This window comes from Temnothorax longispinosus, chromosome 2, assembly GCF_030848805.1.
Source record: "Temnothorax longispinosus isolate EJ_2023e chromosome 2, Tlon_JGU_v1, whole genome shotgun sequence".
Taxonomy (NCBI): domain Eukaryota; kingdom Metazoa; phylum Arthropoda; class Insecta; order Hymenoptera; family Formicidae; genus Temnothorax; species Temnothorax longispinosus.
The window spans coordinates 16,181,313-16,201,039 of record NC_092359.1 but is presented as its reverse complement, the minus strand read 5'-3'; the positions used below and the strand labels follow the sequence as shown (position 1 = coordinate 16,201,039).

Genomic DNA, 19,727 nt, shown 5'->3' with positions numbered 1-19,727 from the left:
TTAGAATTATTTATCACATGTAAATTGCTAAATGCGTAAAGTAATGATGATTTTTTTGCAATCAGATGTTTGTTGCGGTTATATTCAATATATTTTCTTATATGAAGAAAGAAATGACCAATCTGTAATATACGAAAAACATGAATTGTATATTATATTTGACTGAATATATAAAGGTTTTAAATGTGTATAATTCTTCGCTGAAGTTTACATAAATTAACTTAAGTCTAAGTTTCCGTGACAAACCTTCGAGACGGTCGGGATTACAGTCGATATAAATTCGATTCGGAGGTTCGTCAGTTCTACAAGTCTTATTTAACTCAATAGCACTTATCGCGCACTCTCCGATCATTGTCCAGTTAATGGACGTGGGAGTAAAAATCACCGGACGATGTCGTTAAGTCCAGTCTTTCTTTTTTTTCTCCAACGAACGGAACATGTTCTTTATGTTTCTTTTTTATTAATACAAAATTATAAAAAGTATAATACAGTCTCCCCCTTTGAATACTTTAATTCTACGTTTTCACTTCCTATCGCTCTGCGCTAGTATTCGCTATCTCGCTCTTTAAAGTGGGCATTAATTTCGCAAAGTTCATCATAGGGTGTTACTCGATTCAGTGTCAAATCGAGCGACAATGTTTTAGCGCCTGTTAGAATGTATATTATATGCCCCATACACAAATAACATATAATTTATACACAAACGCCGATAAAATTTTCCATTTAACATCGCTGAGTGTTCGTGGGGTATCAAATCTCAGTCGTTTGCGTCTTTGAGGTCAAAGAATACTAAGAATAAATAAAAGATTAGTAATTAAAAAAATTTTGCGTAAATTATCTCTCATTAGCGGTGATACACTTACGTTGACATTAATTATCTATAAATATTGACAATGCGCGTTTAACGAAGCCACAAACATATAGTAAATAAATTGATTCTTATATATTTCTCATTGCATATTGGTTCTTTACGCTTACAGATATAGAATATATTCCAATCAATTCATGTAGCACAATTGCAGCAATAAAATTACATTTTCGGCTAAAAGAGTGACCTCAAAGATTTACAGATAAAAGATATATTTGCGATTATTATAAAAATGTACAAGTTGAATGTTTTTTTTTATTAACAATTAATATTCGCTATCCGGGTTTTGGCATACGATATGATTATAAAAATTGCTTTTTAGAAAACATCTCAATATATATTCACAAAATACACACATGCACACACGCACTCATACATACCTCTGTCGCTCTTTCTTTCTTTTTTCTCACTTTCGCTTATTACAATATATATCCGATTGCCCGCATATACGAATCTTTTTGAACAGTTCTGTAAAGATTATTTGAAAACATGATTCATAAGAGGTATGCCTTATATAGAGCATAACAATATATTCCATACAATATTATACTCTTTGGACAGAGCATGCACATGATTAAACACTCGTTTTAATGCAGATATCAACATTCGTTGATATTGTGTTCTATAAGAGAGAATTTATTTTTCTTCCTTGTGAAATAGAATTGTTTCTCGCTCGTTTTATATATCTTACGAATAAACGTATAAATTGTACATATATTCGCTAATATAATGTTTCAATGATTATCTATCTTTTCGTAAAAATAAAGGAGCACGTCTTAAAAATTTCGTTCTATTGTGTTATATTATTATAGTCACGAATGGAATCGTTAGAGCACGACATTCGGTTCTATGTTCCACGTATGTATTAAACTAGATTGTATTAAATTAGGTGTAAAACATTACAGATATATATGTATATATACCATCCAAAATAAACGATAATATTATATATTATAAAATACGTGTATATTTATAACAATAAATAAATGCATATATATGGCAGTGATTAAGTATTATAGTTACTCTCTCTCTGTATCTATCTTATTTGTTCGATACCGTCCAAAATAATCATCCGATAGATCGTGAGGAAACATTATATACGTGATCCGAAATAAGAGGCAATATAAAATACGTGTATATTTGTAAAAATAAATAAATGTATGTATATGGCAATGATTAGTTATTAAAGCAGCTGTTTTTACTCTATTCGTTTAGTAGTATAAAAAAAATATCCGAAGTATCATATAAACATACGTTTTCATCGACGTCGACAAATCATCTCGGCAAATATACGAGTCGAACGTACGCATTCGACAGTTTCTTCTTTTTCCTCTTTTCGATTAAAAAACTGGCACCAGTGCCTGTTTCGATGGCGGTCTACACGCTTGCCAAATCCTTGGTGTTGAGAATGTGACTGGTAAGGAGCTTTAATGTTCCCGTTAGAGATCAAAAACTATGTTTTATTTGATCGAAGATGAATCATTCGTATTCGTGAATAAAGTCGTTCACTTTGATACCCTCGTTTCAGTCGTAACTTTACTGGGATCCGGTAACCTGACAACCAATTGCGCGCCGTTTTGCATCGGTCTCGGACCGTTGCAGGGCACGTTCGACTTGGGCCCACTCGCTTGAGGTACTACCGCAGGTAAAACTTTCTTTGCGCCGCTCAACTTTGGCGAGCAACACTGTTTGTCATCGTAGATATCGTTCAGATTGACGTTCGTAGCGGGATTCTGATAATTAGGCGTCTTTATCGGCGTTCCATGTTCCGTGTTAAAACCGCAATTTGGTCTCTGCTCAACGCAATTAGAATTCGGAAAAGTATTTATCGGTGGTAGCATCTTTATCGCGTTATTGTGATCGTTGAGATTACACATGGTCTCCATGCCTGTTTTTTGATCGCTTTTATATATCGGCGCTGACAGTTGCGTCGAATTGGTCTTATTTGTGCTTTTGTGACTACTGCCGGAGTAACTGGTGATAGATTCGTTGCAGAAGTCGCTCAAGTAGGTTTGATTTATGTACCAATTATGCAGTCGATGGTGAATTTCCGGGAATTGCGGCCTACGATTCGCCACCTCGTGCCAGCACTCAATCATCAGACTGTAAATCATCGTCGGGCAGTCTTCGGGACACGGCAATAGTTGCCGCGAGCGAATCATGTCTATAACTTCCTGATTGTTGTATCCGTAATATGGCTAAACAGAGCAATAAGTGCATAAATGTAAAACAAAATTCAAAAATTCTTTATTATTATTTTTAATTTAATGGTTATTTTGATTTTACCTGCAAACCGTAGCTGTAGATCTCCCAGAGTACAACTCCGAAACTCCATACGTCCGACTCTGTAGTAAATTTACCGTACAGAATCGACTCGGGTGGCATCCATCGAACAGGGAGTAAACTTTTAGATTGTACTCTGTAATAGTCGCTGCTGTATATATCTCGCGACAGACCAAAGTCTGAGATTTTTACTGTTAAATTATCGCCTACTAAGCAATTTCTCGCTGCCAAATCGCGATGGACGTAATGATGACTAGCCAAATATTCCATGCCTAAGAAGAACGATAATTATTGTATGTATCAAAATTATGTCAACTTAATCGTAAAATAAATTAATATCTACCGGAAGCAATTTGTAAAGCAATATGCAAAAATTCCGGTTGCTCTAGAATTTTTCCGCCACTGTTATTTAATGGAACATCCGATCTCGGGGAGTGACAGATTAGAAACTCATGCAGATCTCCCTGAGTCATGTACTCGAAGAGCATACACATTGGTTCCCCTTTCAATATCACACCGAGCAAACAAATGATATTCGGATGCCGTAGATCCGTCATCAATTCGACTTCTCTTTTAAAGTCGCTCTGAGTCTTGGGAGTCGCATTTTCCTTCAGTGTTTTCACCGCTACATAAATGGGTGGCTCACACTTATTTCCGGTTTGCAATTCTCCCTTGTAAACTTTTCCTAAAGATATAATCAATATTAGTTTAAAGTGAATCATTTATCGAATTTACACACAGAAAAAAATGAATAATTTGTTAATATTTACCAAAAGCACCTTCACCGAGTTCTTGCAAGAGCACGATATTATTTGTAGTAAATTGCGGTATCCTATTATTAGAAGTTCTACTACTGCCACTGCTTAAGGTGCCAGTGCCCGGTGTCGTATTACCAGGCCCTGCCAAGAGAGAACTCATTTCCATAGGTTGCATCGTGCTCCTCCTTCCATCATATATGTTTTTATCACACTGGATACTAGTTAACATCTGTTAAAAATAAAGTATTGTTTTAGCATTATCTAGTTGCAACGTATAATTTAGAAATATGTATATGTATATACTGATATATTTACTTTATTGGATGGTAAATGATTCATTTGCCTTCTGGATTTTCTACTTCTGTAGCAGCAGCAATAACAAATTAATATAATAACAAATCCTCCCGTTAGTACAAAACCAACGACCGCATAAATCCATAAATTCTCAACTGAAAGTAACAGATATATGTTTTTTCATTAAATATTTATATAAGTAAAATATGTATACTTAATTTAGAAATTCTTACCACATTTAGGTATATTGCAAAACTCTTTTTGCATTCTGTTATTGACATCGACGTAACACCATGGTTGAATTTCTTTGCCCCCAGGATTCCGGCAATAAGAATGACGTCCAGCTAATTCGGGATAATCAGAAATCGGAAGGTTGAAGTGATGAAACCACCGTAAACACGGCCTTCCACTGACGCTCGTTTTTACAATTCCTCGATAGGATTTCCCACTACCCCAGTAGCAATAATCATCTGCAAGAAACATGTTAAGATTGTTTTGATATGCAAGCGATATAGAATTGGAAGTTAAAATCAATTTAATTCGTTGCATCGTCTTGAATGTGATGTAGCAACCCAATATACACGTTAGATTTGAAATAAAAATGTAAAAAGATACATACTTTCTTGCACATTGTTTGCTACGGATAACCCAAGCGTTAAGCAATCACGAGCCTCAGTTGTCCCTTCCAGTGGTAAGTCAGAACATTCAACTAAAGGCACTTGATGCCCAATCAACGGATGCCTCTTCGCTATCGCATATTCCTTCCTGCACAACTCATTCTCCAGCATTTCGCATTCCTCGCGGCATATCCTTCGTAATTTACGATTAATCTCGTTTCTACTGGACGCTCGCGTGTCGCCGTAACTCTGATTAATTATCTTCTTGTTGCTCGACTTCCCATCTTCATTGGACATAAAGTCGAAAATTGGGCCCAAGGTAGGACTACGTTTGGGAACGCTATGCAGTCTCGAAAAATCATCCGTGTCGTCGCGGTCTCCGTCGTCCAAGAAATCGTCTTGCTTGGAATTCAGAAGGTTAAAGAGTTGCGTGCTCGCTTCCGCGTTCTTCGGTTTCTGAGTGTTTGATGGGTCGCGGCATATTGGAAAGGCGGAATAGCAAAGAGACGGCTTTGCGTACCCTTCGCAATTTGACGAGAGCTCGCTGTGATAAAACAGTTAAAAACATTTTAGCTTTTCTCACCTTATTTAACACCGCGATATTAAATATTGTATCATATATTGTACGCAAATTTCATTTCAATATATTCTGAAGCTTCGAAGCAACGTACTTGGAGAAATTGATAACTTGAAAGGCCTTCATTAATTTCTCCTCGAGCATTTTTTGTGTCATGGGATGTATAATATAAACCGATTGATTTCCTACAAATTGTGCACAGGTTTTTCCTATATACACCTGTAAAAATTCAACTATTTTGTGTAACTCCTTTTTATACATCATGAATGTCTTAATTAAAATCTATTTTTATATTCAAGTACAAACCTCGCAAGTTCCTTTATGATTGTCCTTTCTGCCTGAAACTGAACTTATGCTCGACATCTCGTCGAAATTCACATTAGGAGGGAATTGTATATTGCCATTAGTAAGGCCGCTGTTTGTATTGAAATCCATAGTGCTGGATTGTGAGCTGGTTGGCTGTGGACTCGGCGAAAGTATATTGAACGGATTCGCGGACGCCAAGTGAGAGATGTGAGGCGTAGACATCCCATTTCCAACGGAGATGTCCAACGTGTCACCATGTCCCATGCTGTCACAACAAATAAAGACAACAGATTTTACGCATATTCTTATATTTATTGGTGTGAAAACATACTGGCAAAGATAATATTTTTCACATAGGGTTTTTATGACTTGGATTTCGCGTGAATTTATCTTAATAAGAAGCCAAAGCAAAATTACGCTAACAAATAGAAAAACAATTATCGCTCGTGATATTTTTATGTGATGATTCGGACTGGAATGGACGCGTTTTCATTTCAAAACATAACCCCAGCGAAGTCACAGGAAAGTTGTATTTCTAGCTGTTGTTCGTCGCATTTCGAGGCGAATCGACGGAGGAAAGTCGGTCGTTATCAGTCGCTGACCGGCCACTTATCAGTCGTATCGACTTCGTGCTTGAAAAGCCACGTTATCTCGAAATAAAAAAAAAAATGCTCTCGCGTGGATCTACGTAACCTCGCGAGACGATTGGTCTCGCTGCGCTACCTCGGCTCCGTCGTGTTCCCGGCGTTAATTACGGCTCGTACAAAAATACACGTATTCTGCAACAATGCTAGGTACAAGAGTAGCTTCATAATTCGTAGATCAACTATCAAAACATTTGGCTTGGCGTGCAGGAGCTCGTGTCATTTGACACCACACCCGGTGTCAACCATTTGTAAACTAATTGCCGCGGGCACTGCGGGCAGCCGGGCACAGCAGCCAGCAGCCTGTCCGGCTTGTCGCGAATCGCGATGTCCACGATGTCGCGAACGTTAGTGAGCCCGAATTTCCGCAGATGGCGCTACGGATCACGTTTTTCACCCCTTCGCGTCGCTCAGTTCGCGCTCGCCGAGTCGCCGAGTGAAAATTCAAATTCATTTCGGTCGCGCGCGTCGCCATGAAACCATCCTAAAACTTTTCTCTCTTCCGGGCCGGGAGCGTCGAGAGAGTGACGGGATTAAGACAAAGTAAGTGAAATGGCAAATATTGGCTAAGAACCTTGACAGAATTAGCGGAATGATGAAACATCACGACAAGCAAGCTGCCCAAAATCTTGAAATTCCACGATTTTTACGGTCGACTTTTGCCCATGCCATTTTTCCCGTTCGACGGCCATTTTTATGCACGAAACTTCTGCGACTGCGGCATTTTTTTTTTTTAAGAAAGAAAGAGATTTAGAAACTCAAGGGATGTTCGTAGCGTAGCAATATAAATTATCAGATGAAAAGTAATTAAAGCTGGCATTAGCAATAAAGAGAGGTATAAATTACTTCGCTTATTGTGATTCGCGAAAAGCGTTCGATATTATTCCGTTAATTAAATGCGAAGAAACAAGCGACTTGTACTGTGTTCTAGGTAAGAATCGAGTCTGGTACTCACCCATCGATGAAGCCCGTACCGGACATTCCCGTGGAAAATTTGTCGCCCGATGGCTGTCCCATAGAGTATTCCGGATGCATGGGGGCTGCAAAGAAAAAGTGACGTCAGATATAGTACTTCGCAAAGATAAGTGAGAGAGCTTAATTGATATGTATATCACACGCTATGTAGAGCTCATTGTCAGACAATTTTGTCTATCGTAAATTAGTGTTGATTTCTCAGCAAAGTTTCTTAAGAGAAACTTACATACAACGCGCTCATTGATACCTAAAGATATATAACATCGCAATCGACATGCGCAATATTTATGCTACATTTACGGTTAATTTCCAATTGTTCGATATCGATTAACAATTTATAATATATAAATTATTCGTACAATTTGTTAATATTTATGTTGTTCCGAATTATAAATCGCAGATTATCTCTTACACACGCTTCATATTCGTACTGACAGTAATATTTTGCTATTTAATACCAGAGGGAGAAAATGAGACTTTACTGTATTCTTTGCGAGTCGTTCGCGCGGAGCAAATATTCCGCGTCGCCCATTTGCCCATGAATACGAGATAGAAAACGTCGGCTAAAGATCCAAAGAGATCTTTCTGTCTTTCCGGCAGCGAGGCCCGACAGCTCGGAGCGCACTAACACGCGCGCGATTACGATCCGTCAAAAAGGAGACGCGACATCAAACGCCTCTGTTTGAAGAAAAGCAATTTCGCGAAGCAATCGTTTGGGCTTATTATAGGCGAAGCGATTTTCCGGAGGAATAACGGGATGGGGTTCTCGTGTTCGCCTCCTGTTACCGAGGATTTGCACAGTTTCTCGTCTTCTCTCTCTCTCTCTCTCTCTCTCTCTCTCTCTTTATATATATCTATCTTTTTCTGCTTCCTGTAACGCGGTACAAAGCAAATAATATCGAAAATCTGGATCTACCCCTCGAGAACTCGTATGCGAGGGTTCCGACCTCCTTCTCGTCGGACCTAAATCCGTGAACCGCTCTCGGCACGAGGAAGGACCCGTAGGGTTCTTAGGAAGTTGCATAAAGAGTCGCCAATTGCATTTCTACGTGTTCTTTAATTTCGCCAATAAAAGAAGCCGCAGCGCCTATTCCTCCTGGGGTTTGCTTTTATATTCTTTCCCAGCCTCCCTATGTCTCTCGGGTTTACAAGAAAGTCTGCTGAGGATAAGACTGTCCGTTGTAGAGCAGTATTTTTTTTTAGTATATTACCTCATCTTTTTTAAAGAAAGAAATCCAAGAAAAATTACGAATAAGATAATATACCAAGCATTTATGGCGCTCTACGCCTATGCAGTGTCTCTGCAGTGTTATATAATTTGTATATAACAATATGGGTTTTAATGTAAAACATTTCTTTGTGTAACAGTAAATAATAGAACGGTATTTTCTACCGAACTTGTCGATGTTCATTATATTTTATTTCAAATTTTCAATTTGTGTTAAATATCTCAATTATATATTCGATGCGATATTATAATAAAATATTTAAACTATATTCAGAGCTTTGTTAAGAGTAAATTATAAAGCAGTATTTTCCATCAAAATTGGATGCTACGTTTCGTTATAACTTTCCAATTTATGTTGAATATCTCAATGATCCGATACGATGTTGCAAAAAATTCAGAGCTTTGTGTAATAATAAATTATAAGATGGTAATTCTCCATCAAACTTGTATGGTCACATTTCGCTGCGACCCTTTCCAAATGCGTTAAATAATTGATAACTGATAATTCAATATTATAGATATTATAAAATTTAGATCTCCCTGAAGTTGAAGCTGCGTATTATAAGTATACAATGTCGCCGAGACATTCTGTCCGATATTACGTGCTACGGCAACGGCAATAAAATTTTCCGCGCGATCGAGGATAACGACGATTAATCGTTCGCTCAAGTCATTCCTTTGCCGCGACGCGGGTGCGATTCCGGGCGATGATAAATACGCGGGTGCATGCGCAGCGTCACGATTATACGCGAGGGGCACACACAATGAGAGACGAGAGCGCGAGAGAGCCTCCGAGAAGCCGGTTACGCACAATGTTGCGACGCGATGCAACTACCGCGCGCGAGGCGGCCCACGTATTATGTATCTCGAACAGGAAGTGGAAAAGATAAGGCGGCTCGTGGTCATTAATAATCCCCGCCCACTCGCGAAACAGCTCGCATCCCTACGACCCTACGGGCGCGCGGCGGTGACACCGTTTTACAGGGCAGCTATATCGGGTGTCCGCGAGAGCTTGCAGTAATGACGGCAAGGCAGGGTTTTCTTTTCAAGTTTCGAGACGATATTTCCATTGTTAAAAGCGAGACCCAAGTTAATTTAATCTGGTAAATCTATGAAAGATAAGCGATAGCATTTCATTTTACATTTTTAATGTTTTAATGTAAATAAATATGTTTCAATATGTTTGTCGACAAATATATATCATAAATGTATGTTTAATTGATTTAATTATATTTAATGTTGCAAATTTGTAAAACTGTAACAAGATGTAATATCTATAAGAGAATATACCACTTTATAATTGTTATACGGAGTCTCTGGAACATCCAGTATATACGACGGATACATTACTTACCAAGACACGTGCGGCATTCACGTGTACGTGGGCGGATATCAGGAGTTTATTCCACGTGCTATTACATTTCCGATCTAATTAGGTGCCTCGGCGGACAATGGCCTGTTGCGTTTTATTGAGAGAGATAAATTTGTCGCAATTAGAATTCTCGCCGTGTAATAACTCCATGTGTGTAATGTCCGACGTGGCGCATTTAAAACTTGATCTTTGTAAGCGTGATTTATTACCAATAACAATATAGGCAATCACGAATTTAATTGGAAAACTTACAAAAGCAAAAGTAATGAAAAAAATATAATTGTTTTAATAGACATTTGATATAAAACATAAAATTTATAATATATAATGTTGTATATGTTACATAATATGTAATTAGAATGTACTAATGATGTGTGTCGTTGTAAAATGGCATTATCTTAAAGTTATGCAATCGAATAACTCGCAAAAGAAGATAATAATAAATGCATCCAAGAACATTATTATCTCTGTACATTCTAATTAGCTCTTCAATTGGGATACTCATTACAGTTCGTAGTGCGTGCAAACCACATTTGTTAGAAATGCTTTATGGACTTTCGTAGGCTAAGAAGAGCCGCGCGCGCTCTTCGATAGTCATTCGCGGGACCGCACACGTACGCCTCGCATGCTCGTACGCCGTAGTCAATGAGAGAGGTCGTTGATCATTGGTCAGGCAAGATTAATGATGCCCGTGCACGTGCACCACTCTCGTGTGCGTGGAAATCGGGAACCGACAAGCGGATTTGAAGCGAATTTCAGCCGTTATACAGACTTCCTCTACGAATCGCTGAGTAAGACATCGATTCGCTGTTACAGGCTTATTAATTCTTGTTCTCGCGATTTATTATGAACTGAATCCATACTCAGTACAGCCTCTGATTCAACGAAATATATCGAGATATCTTAAAAGAGATTTGTTTTTTATGATGCGTAGATTTCCTTTAAAATAAAGACCAAGTTATACATATATGTATAAAAATTCAAAGGGTTTTTAGGAATCAAGTTTTTAAAACTTCAAATATAAAAACTATTATTCTTACAATTAGATATAAAAAAACTATATTATATTTTAGTTAAATTTTATTTACTATTGTGGTTACACGAAGATACTTTTTAAAAATTAGAAATTTGCAAGACATAATAATGATACTTGTCAATATTTCTATTAAGAAAAGTTACTTCAAATTAATGATTAATTGTACCAATATTAAAACTTGACATGTCGCTGGCAAAATTTGTGAAGAATAATATTTTAAAGAAATAAAACTTTTTTTAATAGAGAGATACTACATAGAAAGCAATTATTGTTGACAATAATTGCAACGATAAGATTTTAAGCTAATTAAAGAATATTATCGATAAATAAAATCGATACACTTCAGATGAGTCATGATATGATTGCATGCGTTTTGCATGTTGCGGTTATGCAACGCTTATGCAAATGATAGCAAACCGTGCTCTCGGAGGCACTCTTAAAAAGACGCACACAACGACGAGGGACGTATCATATACTCGAGGTGGAACGATGATGAAATAAGCCATTAAGTCATGAGGCTCGGCGTAACATTACGAGAAGCAACGTAATCTTGTCTAATGTCGTGCAATGAAACGTAATAGCGGCCGTAGTGTATCACCTTATTTCGCATGCGGCCAGATATTACGTTGCATCGGCGAGCCTTTGTGCGAGAACAAATCTCGTGCATTTCGAGTCTTTTTGAAACGTTTGTCCGTTTTTACGTTTTTCGTGTAGACTTTTTACGGCAATTTAAAATAACATTCAACATTTAAACTGAGGAAATAGGTAGGTTCAAAGGAAAAAGTAAATTAGTTCGTCAAGTTTAATTGTTTTACATAATAAGAATGAGATAATTACAGCATATGTGGGTCCAATAGAAAGAAGGGAAATATATTTCCCTTACTCGAAGAGAAAGAGAATAATACGTCAATCAAAATCATATATATGTTCTAATTCTAATGCTATATTTATCTCGATTTATATAAAAATTTTAGGGACAAGCTTTTCATATTTAAGGAATAAACCTTTATAGAAATGACTCTTAGCGTTAAAGAAGACAATACTGTGCAAATAATAATAATAAAAAAACAACTCTGTCCCTATTTATAGTATTTATATACACGTTCTCACACTATAGATGCATACGCTTTTAATTTTGCACACGAAGCATCCTCGCGGGAGGCCGCGTTTACACAAGCAGCGTCGTTACTCAGGCTCTCTATCGTCCTTGTAAATTATCAGTGGAACGTTCGCGGCACGCCATTCTGTAGAGTGTAGGGTCACGTATGCGGCCCTCGGAGCCTGCGGCCGCGGGCCGGGGGCGGTCGACGACGTCGGCCGTGCACGCGCACGACAGTAAGAAATAGAAAAAAAAGGTAGAGAGAGAAGGAGAGAGAGAGAGAGAGAGAGAGAGAGAGAGAGAGAGAGAGAGAGAGAGAGAGAGAGAGAGAGAGAGAGAGAGAGAGAGAGAGAGAGAGAGAGAGAGAGAGAGAGAGAGAGAGAGAGAGAGAGAACGTTTGTCTTTGATAATCAACGGATGTCCCATCCATCTTGGTCGAAGGGGTCAACACTTTTCCGGGTGCGACACCCGCGGCTGCCGACCGCGACCGGTGCATTATTCATGAGACCGCCGTCGTAAGTGTTGTCCGAAATTCAATTCGGTAGTCCGCGAAGGACGTTGTACGTGATTTGCCTCCTGCCGGACAAACGTACGACGAGATCCATTTCTTTCTTTATCTTTCATGTAGAAACATATATATATGACATATCTTATTGTTTATCAACTAAAGACCCGAGAATGAGAAGCAAATAAGATAATTTTGAGATATGCATAAGAACGTTGTTGTCACTTAAATGTTGGTTATTTGATAATAAGTCTCAAGTCTTTCATGGCATAAATAATTGCCTCGAATATTTCTTGATTTTTTATATATTGCGTGTATAGAATGTTACACAAAACGCGTGAGACTACTGCTTGTGCATCCATTATTTCGTCTTCGACAATTTAATTATAAATCTCCGATTTCAATCTAGTTTCGTTCGTTGTTCTCTTATTCTAGTTCTCATGGCATCTAAATTGTTTCTAATATTTACGTACTAATTGGTGAGCATTTACATATAATTCCATTATGTTGCGTTTTCTGAACTTGTATAAAACATTTTGATATGGATCTCAATTTCAAAGTTCTCTTATTCTCTCTTAACCCATTTTTCTTCCTCTGCCATCTTTCTACTTCTCTCGCGCATTGTCAGGCTTCTGCTCAGTCTCATCGACCAATAGAACCGCTAATCGTTACGAGCAAGTTCCCAGCGGAGCGCGGAAGCCGATCGACCCGGCAAAGTTATGATGCCGCTCTCTCGTCAGCTCCGAGGAATGATCGATAGACGCAACTTCAAGTTTCGACTGCACGCGCGGTGAGATAAGCGATTACTGATAATGAAAGTGATGTCGGTCAGGTTTTATGTTGTAAACATCGACAAGCATTAGCATCAACCGCGGATGATATATTACAATAATAATGTTAGAACTCGTTTACCCCGAGGCAACGAAATATTCCCATTAATATTTAATGATATAATTGAATTTTTCCATTTGTTCCTTCATTCTTTTTTTAATTGCGTTTATAGTTATTTCTTTTAGTACAATTATGATAATATTATTTTAAATATCCAAGTAAATTGATTAAAAGTGCAATTTATAAATATGAACAAGTAACAAAAATAAGCTTTATTATTAAGGGGATGCTGGAGCCGTAGCCGAACTCGATCGGCGTCGGTAAAGAAGACCGGCGAACTATATCTGTCCTTGTATAGACAAAGATATAGACAAGGATAGCACGCTACATTGCACGCACACATACGCACGATGCACGTCGACATTATACTTTTATATTACGCTTCCAAATCTTGATTGGGAGGGTTTAAAGATGTTTTTCTTGTTGTGCAATTCGGGGGAACTTGTTTTCGCGTTCGTACCAATGGTATATCTCTTATATGAAATACATCTTGTGACGAGCTGACAGCTCGCCGCAACTCGAGACGCCATATTGGGATAAAAGTAGGATAAGGAAATCTGTACTTCCGTAATTTTTTCTCGTTTTCTATATAAAATCAGAGTTTCCCCGAATCATTAATGTATGTACTGCAATTCTGGAGAAGGATTTTTAATTCTGTCAAATTAATACGACGCTACGTGCCGACAAAAAATGTCGGTAAAACAGACGGCTCCAGCATCCCCTTATTGTATTAGCAACAGTGAAAAATACCTGAAATCTTAGAAGGCGTTCTCAAAACAAACTTTCACAGTTGTCATGTTTTTTTTTTTTTTTTTAATGTCGACGCCAACGTAAGGGCGCATTGCGCGGAAATGTATTCCGCAGCATCCGTCCGAGACAATACCGTCTGATTCCGCTGCGATTTCACATAATTTCGCTAATGGACTCTAGTAACGGCGAGGTAACCCCGCGCGCAATGCTATTAACTGCGCTATTAAATAGCTTTTACCAGCGCGCGGGTATCGATAGTCCATTAATATTAATGCACCACCGGCGACTAATGAGCGGCGCCGATCTTCTAGCAGCCGTGCGTTCGATAGCGGCTCCGTGCTATAAGCTACTTTCCTCCATTAAGATTTAACGTGGACCTCGCTACGCCGCGCGTCCATAACTGCGAGAAAATTGTCCGTCCTCCTCATCTGCATACATTGCACGCGGACCGCGGCGCGTTTCGCGCAGATACCGTTGGGAACATACGGCGTGGCTTTAACCGCGCTGCCCGGCTTTATTATAATTTTACCTGTGATTCCGCTAATGGGGATTAACCCCGGCGGAAACGTGAAGTAATATTAAGGGAAAACAACCCGCGAGTTTCACGATTTCGCAGACCGTAATCCGCTTTAACCCCTTTGCTCTTTCAAAGTGTACCCAATCGCAGTCTTTTTCGTCGGTAACGTACAAAGTTTCAGAGCCATTTGATATTATTCTTGAACATATTTTAAGTTATAGTTCGAATAATTTAACGTCATCTGCAATTTTTTGATGAAATAATAGAAAATAGGCAGATCGTATTATATTTATCTTGAAAATGTTAAAGATGCGATTGAGATAGAATAGTTGTTTCAGTAAATAAAAAGAGAAAAATTTCGGTGAATATTTAATATTGTCACTCTTTACGCATATCTTTAATATATTATAGTAGTATATTAATTACACCTTGCATTAAAATGGATAAAATGATTACAATAATAAATTAATAAATGTTACGTATAAAATAAAATTCTCACAAAATTTTTTTGAAAATTTCTAGAAGCAACTCGTGAAATTTTCAACTTCTTTTTAACAAATAAAGTCGATATCGGAAGACTTGATATGTCTGCGTATTATTTTGCGTGTTGTGCGTATCCTATCTCTCTCGACCGTGGTACTTCGTATGAATGGGGTGGTTATTGTCTCGAGGTGTTCCGATATTTTTCACCGATTCTCCAGCACGCGGACTCGGGGAGAAAATTGTTCCGCTCTGATATAACACCGACATCGCTGCGTCAGCACCGGCCGGCGCTCGCAATATAACCCGATAATATACGATTACGTTTAATCGTGCGCGCCGCGCCGCTCGAGCGGGAGTTAAGCTTCGCGAGGATGAAGGCGAGAAAATTGCCGGGTCCGAAATTACGCGAGGTGCTCACCGCTGAGACTCGAATTGCACGCGTTTGCGGTTAGCCACCTGGCTGATTACATTTTATTAATCAATCCCTGCTAGCTATTTATGTTGTATTTTCGCGTTTGACTCAAAATAAATATTTAATAAGCGGACCTCTTAAGATAAATATTTTTACGTGTACAGCTTTAATTTATGCACAAATATTAGTCTAAAAGTCTACGCTAATTGTAAGTAAATATTCTTTGGATTATTTAATTTAGGAACAATACGGTCTTTGTTAAATGCAAAAAGATTTATAACCATTATAAAGCGAAATATAGGAATTTTGAATATTTTTTGTTTTGTTTTATAAAAAAATTTTCAAAGTATTTAAAGCTTAATAGTAAGTTGTTAATTTTTTATGATAATTTTTTTAGATACAAGAGAGAATTATGAAAAATGTCGATCTTTTATGTCGATACAAAGTCTCCGCTTTAGCAAGTTAGTAGAATGTTATCGTCAATTTCGGTATACTAATTTCAACATTGTGGAAATTTTGCCATCAAGGCGATGTAATTTTTTAGATTTTTCAATCTCTTGGAATGTCGATAGCTGGTCGCAATCGTGGTTTGGCTGGACCGGAATTGACTGGGCGGCGATCGAGCGATTTTGCGGCCGCGTATATTTGCTTGATTCAAATTTGCGAACGGTTCTCCAGCAGCAGGTCCGACATATCGGAGCCGCGATGAGCCTTTATTTCCTTTCTGCCGAATTACTTATTTGCATTTTTCTCATCAATTTCCGCGACGCGATGATGAAATAAAAGCGTCGATCAAAATCGTATTCTGTATTTCTTATTATCACAAAGATATTCTCTGTCTTTTATATACAAGATATAAATAATTTATATCATATATATAATTATATAAATAAATTTATATATTTACATAAATATGTGTAAAAAATGCAACAAAAATGTGACATTATATAATATAAATGAGATATACGAAGTAACGAACGTTGATAGCATTTTCAGGATTAAAATTTTTTGATTTAAATGTTATATTAACCTATTTATAAATATCTATATACATATATATATAGTTCATCAAATGTCATACGATTTTTGGATAATATTCGCGTTCTTTAGATTTATAAAAGATTTGTTGGATGATACAATACATATTGCAAGAGATAACATCGAATAGCCCTCCGGCGAATAACACAACGTATCTTGGAGTAAGTCAGATCGACTCCGTAGATTTTCTGGAGAAATATATCGTCGGTGCGGCGCGTATATAATACTGGCGGAGGAACTTTTGAGACCCGTCTCACATACGAGCCACTTTCTACGGCGCCATAGCGCGTTTGTGACCTTTCATCGATTCATCTGAAAGCTCTCATTTATTTCGATGTATTTTCGAACACGATGCACCACATATATGCCATTGTGATATGCTGAATAATGACTTGCTTGAAACTAGTTTCAACCCTTTCAATACCAATGCGCTCTTTTTTAGAAAAAAAAACTCTTGAATTTTTCATAAATTGTTAGTTTCGAGAATTTTTGAGAATATTAGTATTTAGAGTATACGTCTGATCGTACTGCATTACATAATAATTTTAAAATTAAGCGAAATGAATAAAATAGGAAACAATTCTGGGATTTTATTTTAATCATTTGCTAAATAAGTTACGTGTCTAATTATAGAAACAAAATTGAAAATAAATTGATTTTTTTAAATTCCAATCAGAAATCACAAGTGGTGACAAATAGTAATTTAAATGCCCGCATAATACGTTAACAATAATGCAATTTCCAAAATTACATGTCTGCGTATATGTGGAAAGATATGTGGGATTAATTCTAGCTCGTTAATGCTTATGCTTATGCGCAGCGATTCGATGTATTTAACATTGATCGTGATGGAACTCTAAGAACGTTCTTAGAGATTATTGTAATAATCCTGCCTTTTTGATATTATCGGCAGCGCTGAAGGCGTTTTCGCGGAGATTATCTGTTTCACTGCCCCAAGCGAAATTTACCGCGTTCTCGACACTTGTCAATTATCATAAGTCCCTTAAAATCGGAGATTTACCGCACAGCTGTATATTATCTTCCAGATCCTCTCCGCGAAGGTTTAATAGCCACCGTTGTTGTATGGAAATTTCGATGAAATATTAAGCTCAAGAAACGTGCATGCAATTATTAGGATATAAAATTTATTTTTCAACAATTATTGGTTTCAAGAAAAGATTTGTGACTTTTTAATATTTTTTTTATCAAAGATATCTTTAAACAATGAGAAGTTGAAAGTAATTATAATATTATAAATATATATAAGAGATTATCGGAGATAAAACGTATACATTTTTATTAAAAAATATAATGTTTAATTTTCTTTCAATTTAGATTAAAACAAAATAAAATATGACTAGTGGATAATTAGTAAGTGATCAATTCTCACCGCATAATATATCAGAATTTAGCTGTAGCGTTAAACGATTAGCTGGGTTCCGCCGTGAGTTACACAACACAACAGCCGTAATGAGGTACACTCGAATCGAATATACGTAATTGCCTCATCAGCAGAGGTCCCGTTCGCGGAGCAGATACACACCATCGCGATTTTGTCACCAGTTTAACGGGAATACGTTGTGTTGCGGGATCAAATATGCACAGGATGTTTGCGCGATTTTCAATCGACTGCGCGTGTATTCGCGCGACCTATGCAAATATCGACGCGCAATTTTATTCGCTTTTATTTCGCGGGACAAAGAGAAAAAATGGAGAGAAAGAGAGATAGAGAGAGACTCATCTCGCGCAGACTCGCTTCTGGAGCAAATGACCGCCCGGAATTGGTTTCTGCCTTGCGGAGATCGTAAATCGATAGTCAAGAGTGGCGATAGAGCGCGGAAAGTGGAAATTCACGTAAAAACAAAGTCTTAAGCTGTGCCGTTAAAGTGTCGAAACTTTCTGGGGAACGCAACCGGTATCGAGGAATTATGGTTATTTCGCGTTTTACATTCGCGAGAAAACGTAGATAGATTGAAAAAAAGCTCCTAGTTGTTTCTCACCAAATAAAATACTTTTATACGAATAGCGAATATACGTATTTATTTCACCACGAAGAAAAAATCAACTAATTTAATATTCTCATCTAATTACAGATTATTTATTAAAAAATAAATAAATATAAGTAAATATCCATAAATTGCGAGTGTGTGGTTATGCCCGTGATATATTTTTTATTATCGCGTTATTGCCATTTTGATGTTATTTTTACACAGGCTGCTATAAACTTATTAAATTAATTAAAAATTAATTTTTAATGTAGATCGAAATCGTTGTGATTAATTACTTTAAAGAGAATATTTTAATTGTGTCTAATATATATATATCAGTATAATATATTGAATATTTTTAACAAAACACAGTTAGTCCGATTATTTAAATTAAATGTCTGTTTAAAAAGATATGAAAGTCGTTTATTAAAATTTTCTATGATTGTGCTATAGCCATACGCTACACACAATGCGTGTTATTACCATACCAAACTCTGAAACGTCAGTCTATAGCTCGAGTGCAAGTGTTTCAAGACGATGAACCGTACCGTTACAATGATTTTATTCTGACGCTTTCAATTTTAATGTTAATTCATGTCGGTGGGCGTGCGATGTGATACAAACACTTTTCCATACGCCGTACAATGCGCTTCGATATTCAACGCAACATAATGGACGGCTTCAATGTTTGATTTCGCACGTTCGACACACTCAATATCGATTATTCGATTTCTATTGTACGTGCAAAACGTGTTCTATTCACCGGATGCCGTGACGGTAAGATGCACCATTGAGATTACAACAATGGAAATTACAATAACGCGTACTCGTACATTAACTGTTGCGACGTAATCTCGAAATAATTACGTGTCGCTCTGAAATTCGACAAACATCGTACATAGTTATAGTTATATACGCTACAATTTGGAGGGCAACGTAAATAAAATATTGTTGCGTGTTTAAATGCGTCGAGTTACTCATAAAAGTTGCGATGTTTGTTCTATTATATATATCGACCTCAAGCTATCGATCAAGCCTACTTAGAACTTGATCCGTTCACTCGTTATTGAGATCTTAAAATCTCGG

General features: G+C 37.3%; 1 protein-coding gene across 4 annotated transcripts in view; it reads right to left on the bottom strand.

Moving 5' to 3' along the window:
* Nucleotides 1-130: 130 nt before the first annotated feature.
* Ror (tyrosine-protein kinase transmembrane receptor Ror) overlaps nucleotides 131-19,727 on the bottom strand; it is a 250,063-nt gene continuing 230,466 nt past the window's right edge. For 2 of the 4 annotated variants that reach the window (XM_071769767.1, XM_071769766.1), the window contains exons 6-15: nucleotides 7,303-7,387; nucleotides 5,704-5,968; nucleotides 5,492-5,616; nucleotides 4,823-5,364; nucleotides 4,437-4,673; nucleotides 4,225-4,358; nucleotides 3,922-4,138; nucleotides 3,495-3,836; nucleotides 3,155-3,423; nucleotides 131-3,066 (exon numbers count right to left, since the gene is read on the bottom strand). In XM_071769767.1, the coding sequence (XP_071625868.1) occupies nucleotides 2,374-3,066; nucleotides 3,155-3,423; nucleotides 3,495-3,836; nucleotides 3,922-4,138; nucleotides 4,225-4,358; nucleotides 4,437-4,673; nucleotides 4,823-5,364; nucleotides 5,492-5,616; nucleotides 5,704-5,968; nucleotides 7,303-7,387 (2,909 nt within the window). In that variant the 3' untranslated portion in view covers nucleotides 131-2,373. Of the gene's footprint in view, nucleotides 3,067-3,154; nucleotides 3,424-3,494; nucleotides 3,837-3,921; nucleotides 4,139-4,224; nucleotides 4,359-4,436; nucleotides 4,674-4,822; nucleotides 5,365-5,491; nucleotides 5,617-5,703; nucleotides 5,969-6,426; nucleotides 6,621-7,302; nucleotides 7,388-7,804; nucleotides 8,095-19,727 lie in introns of those variants that run through there. The other 2 variants (XM_071769768.1, XM_071769769.1) reach the window with 2 other exon arrangements.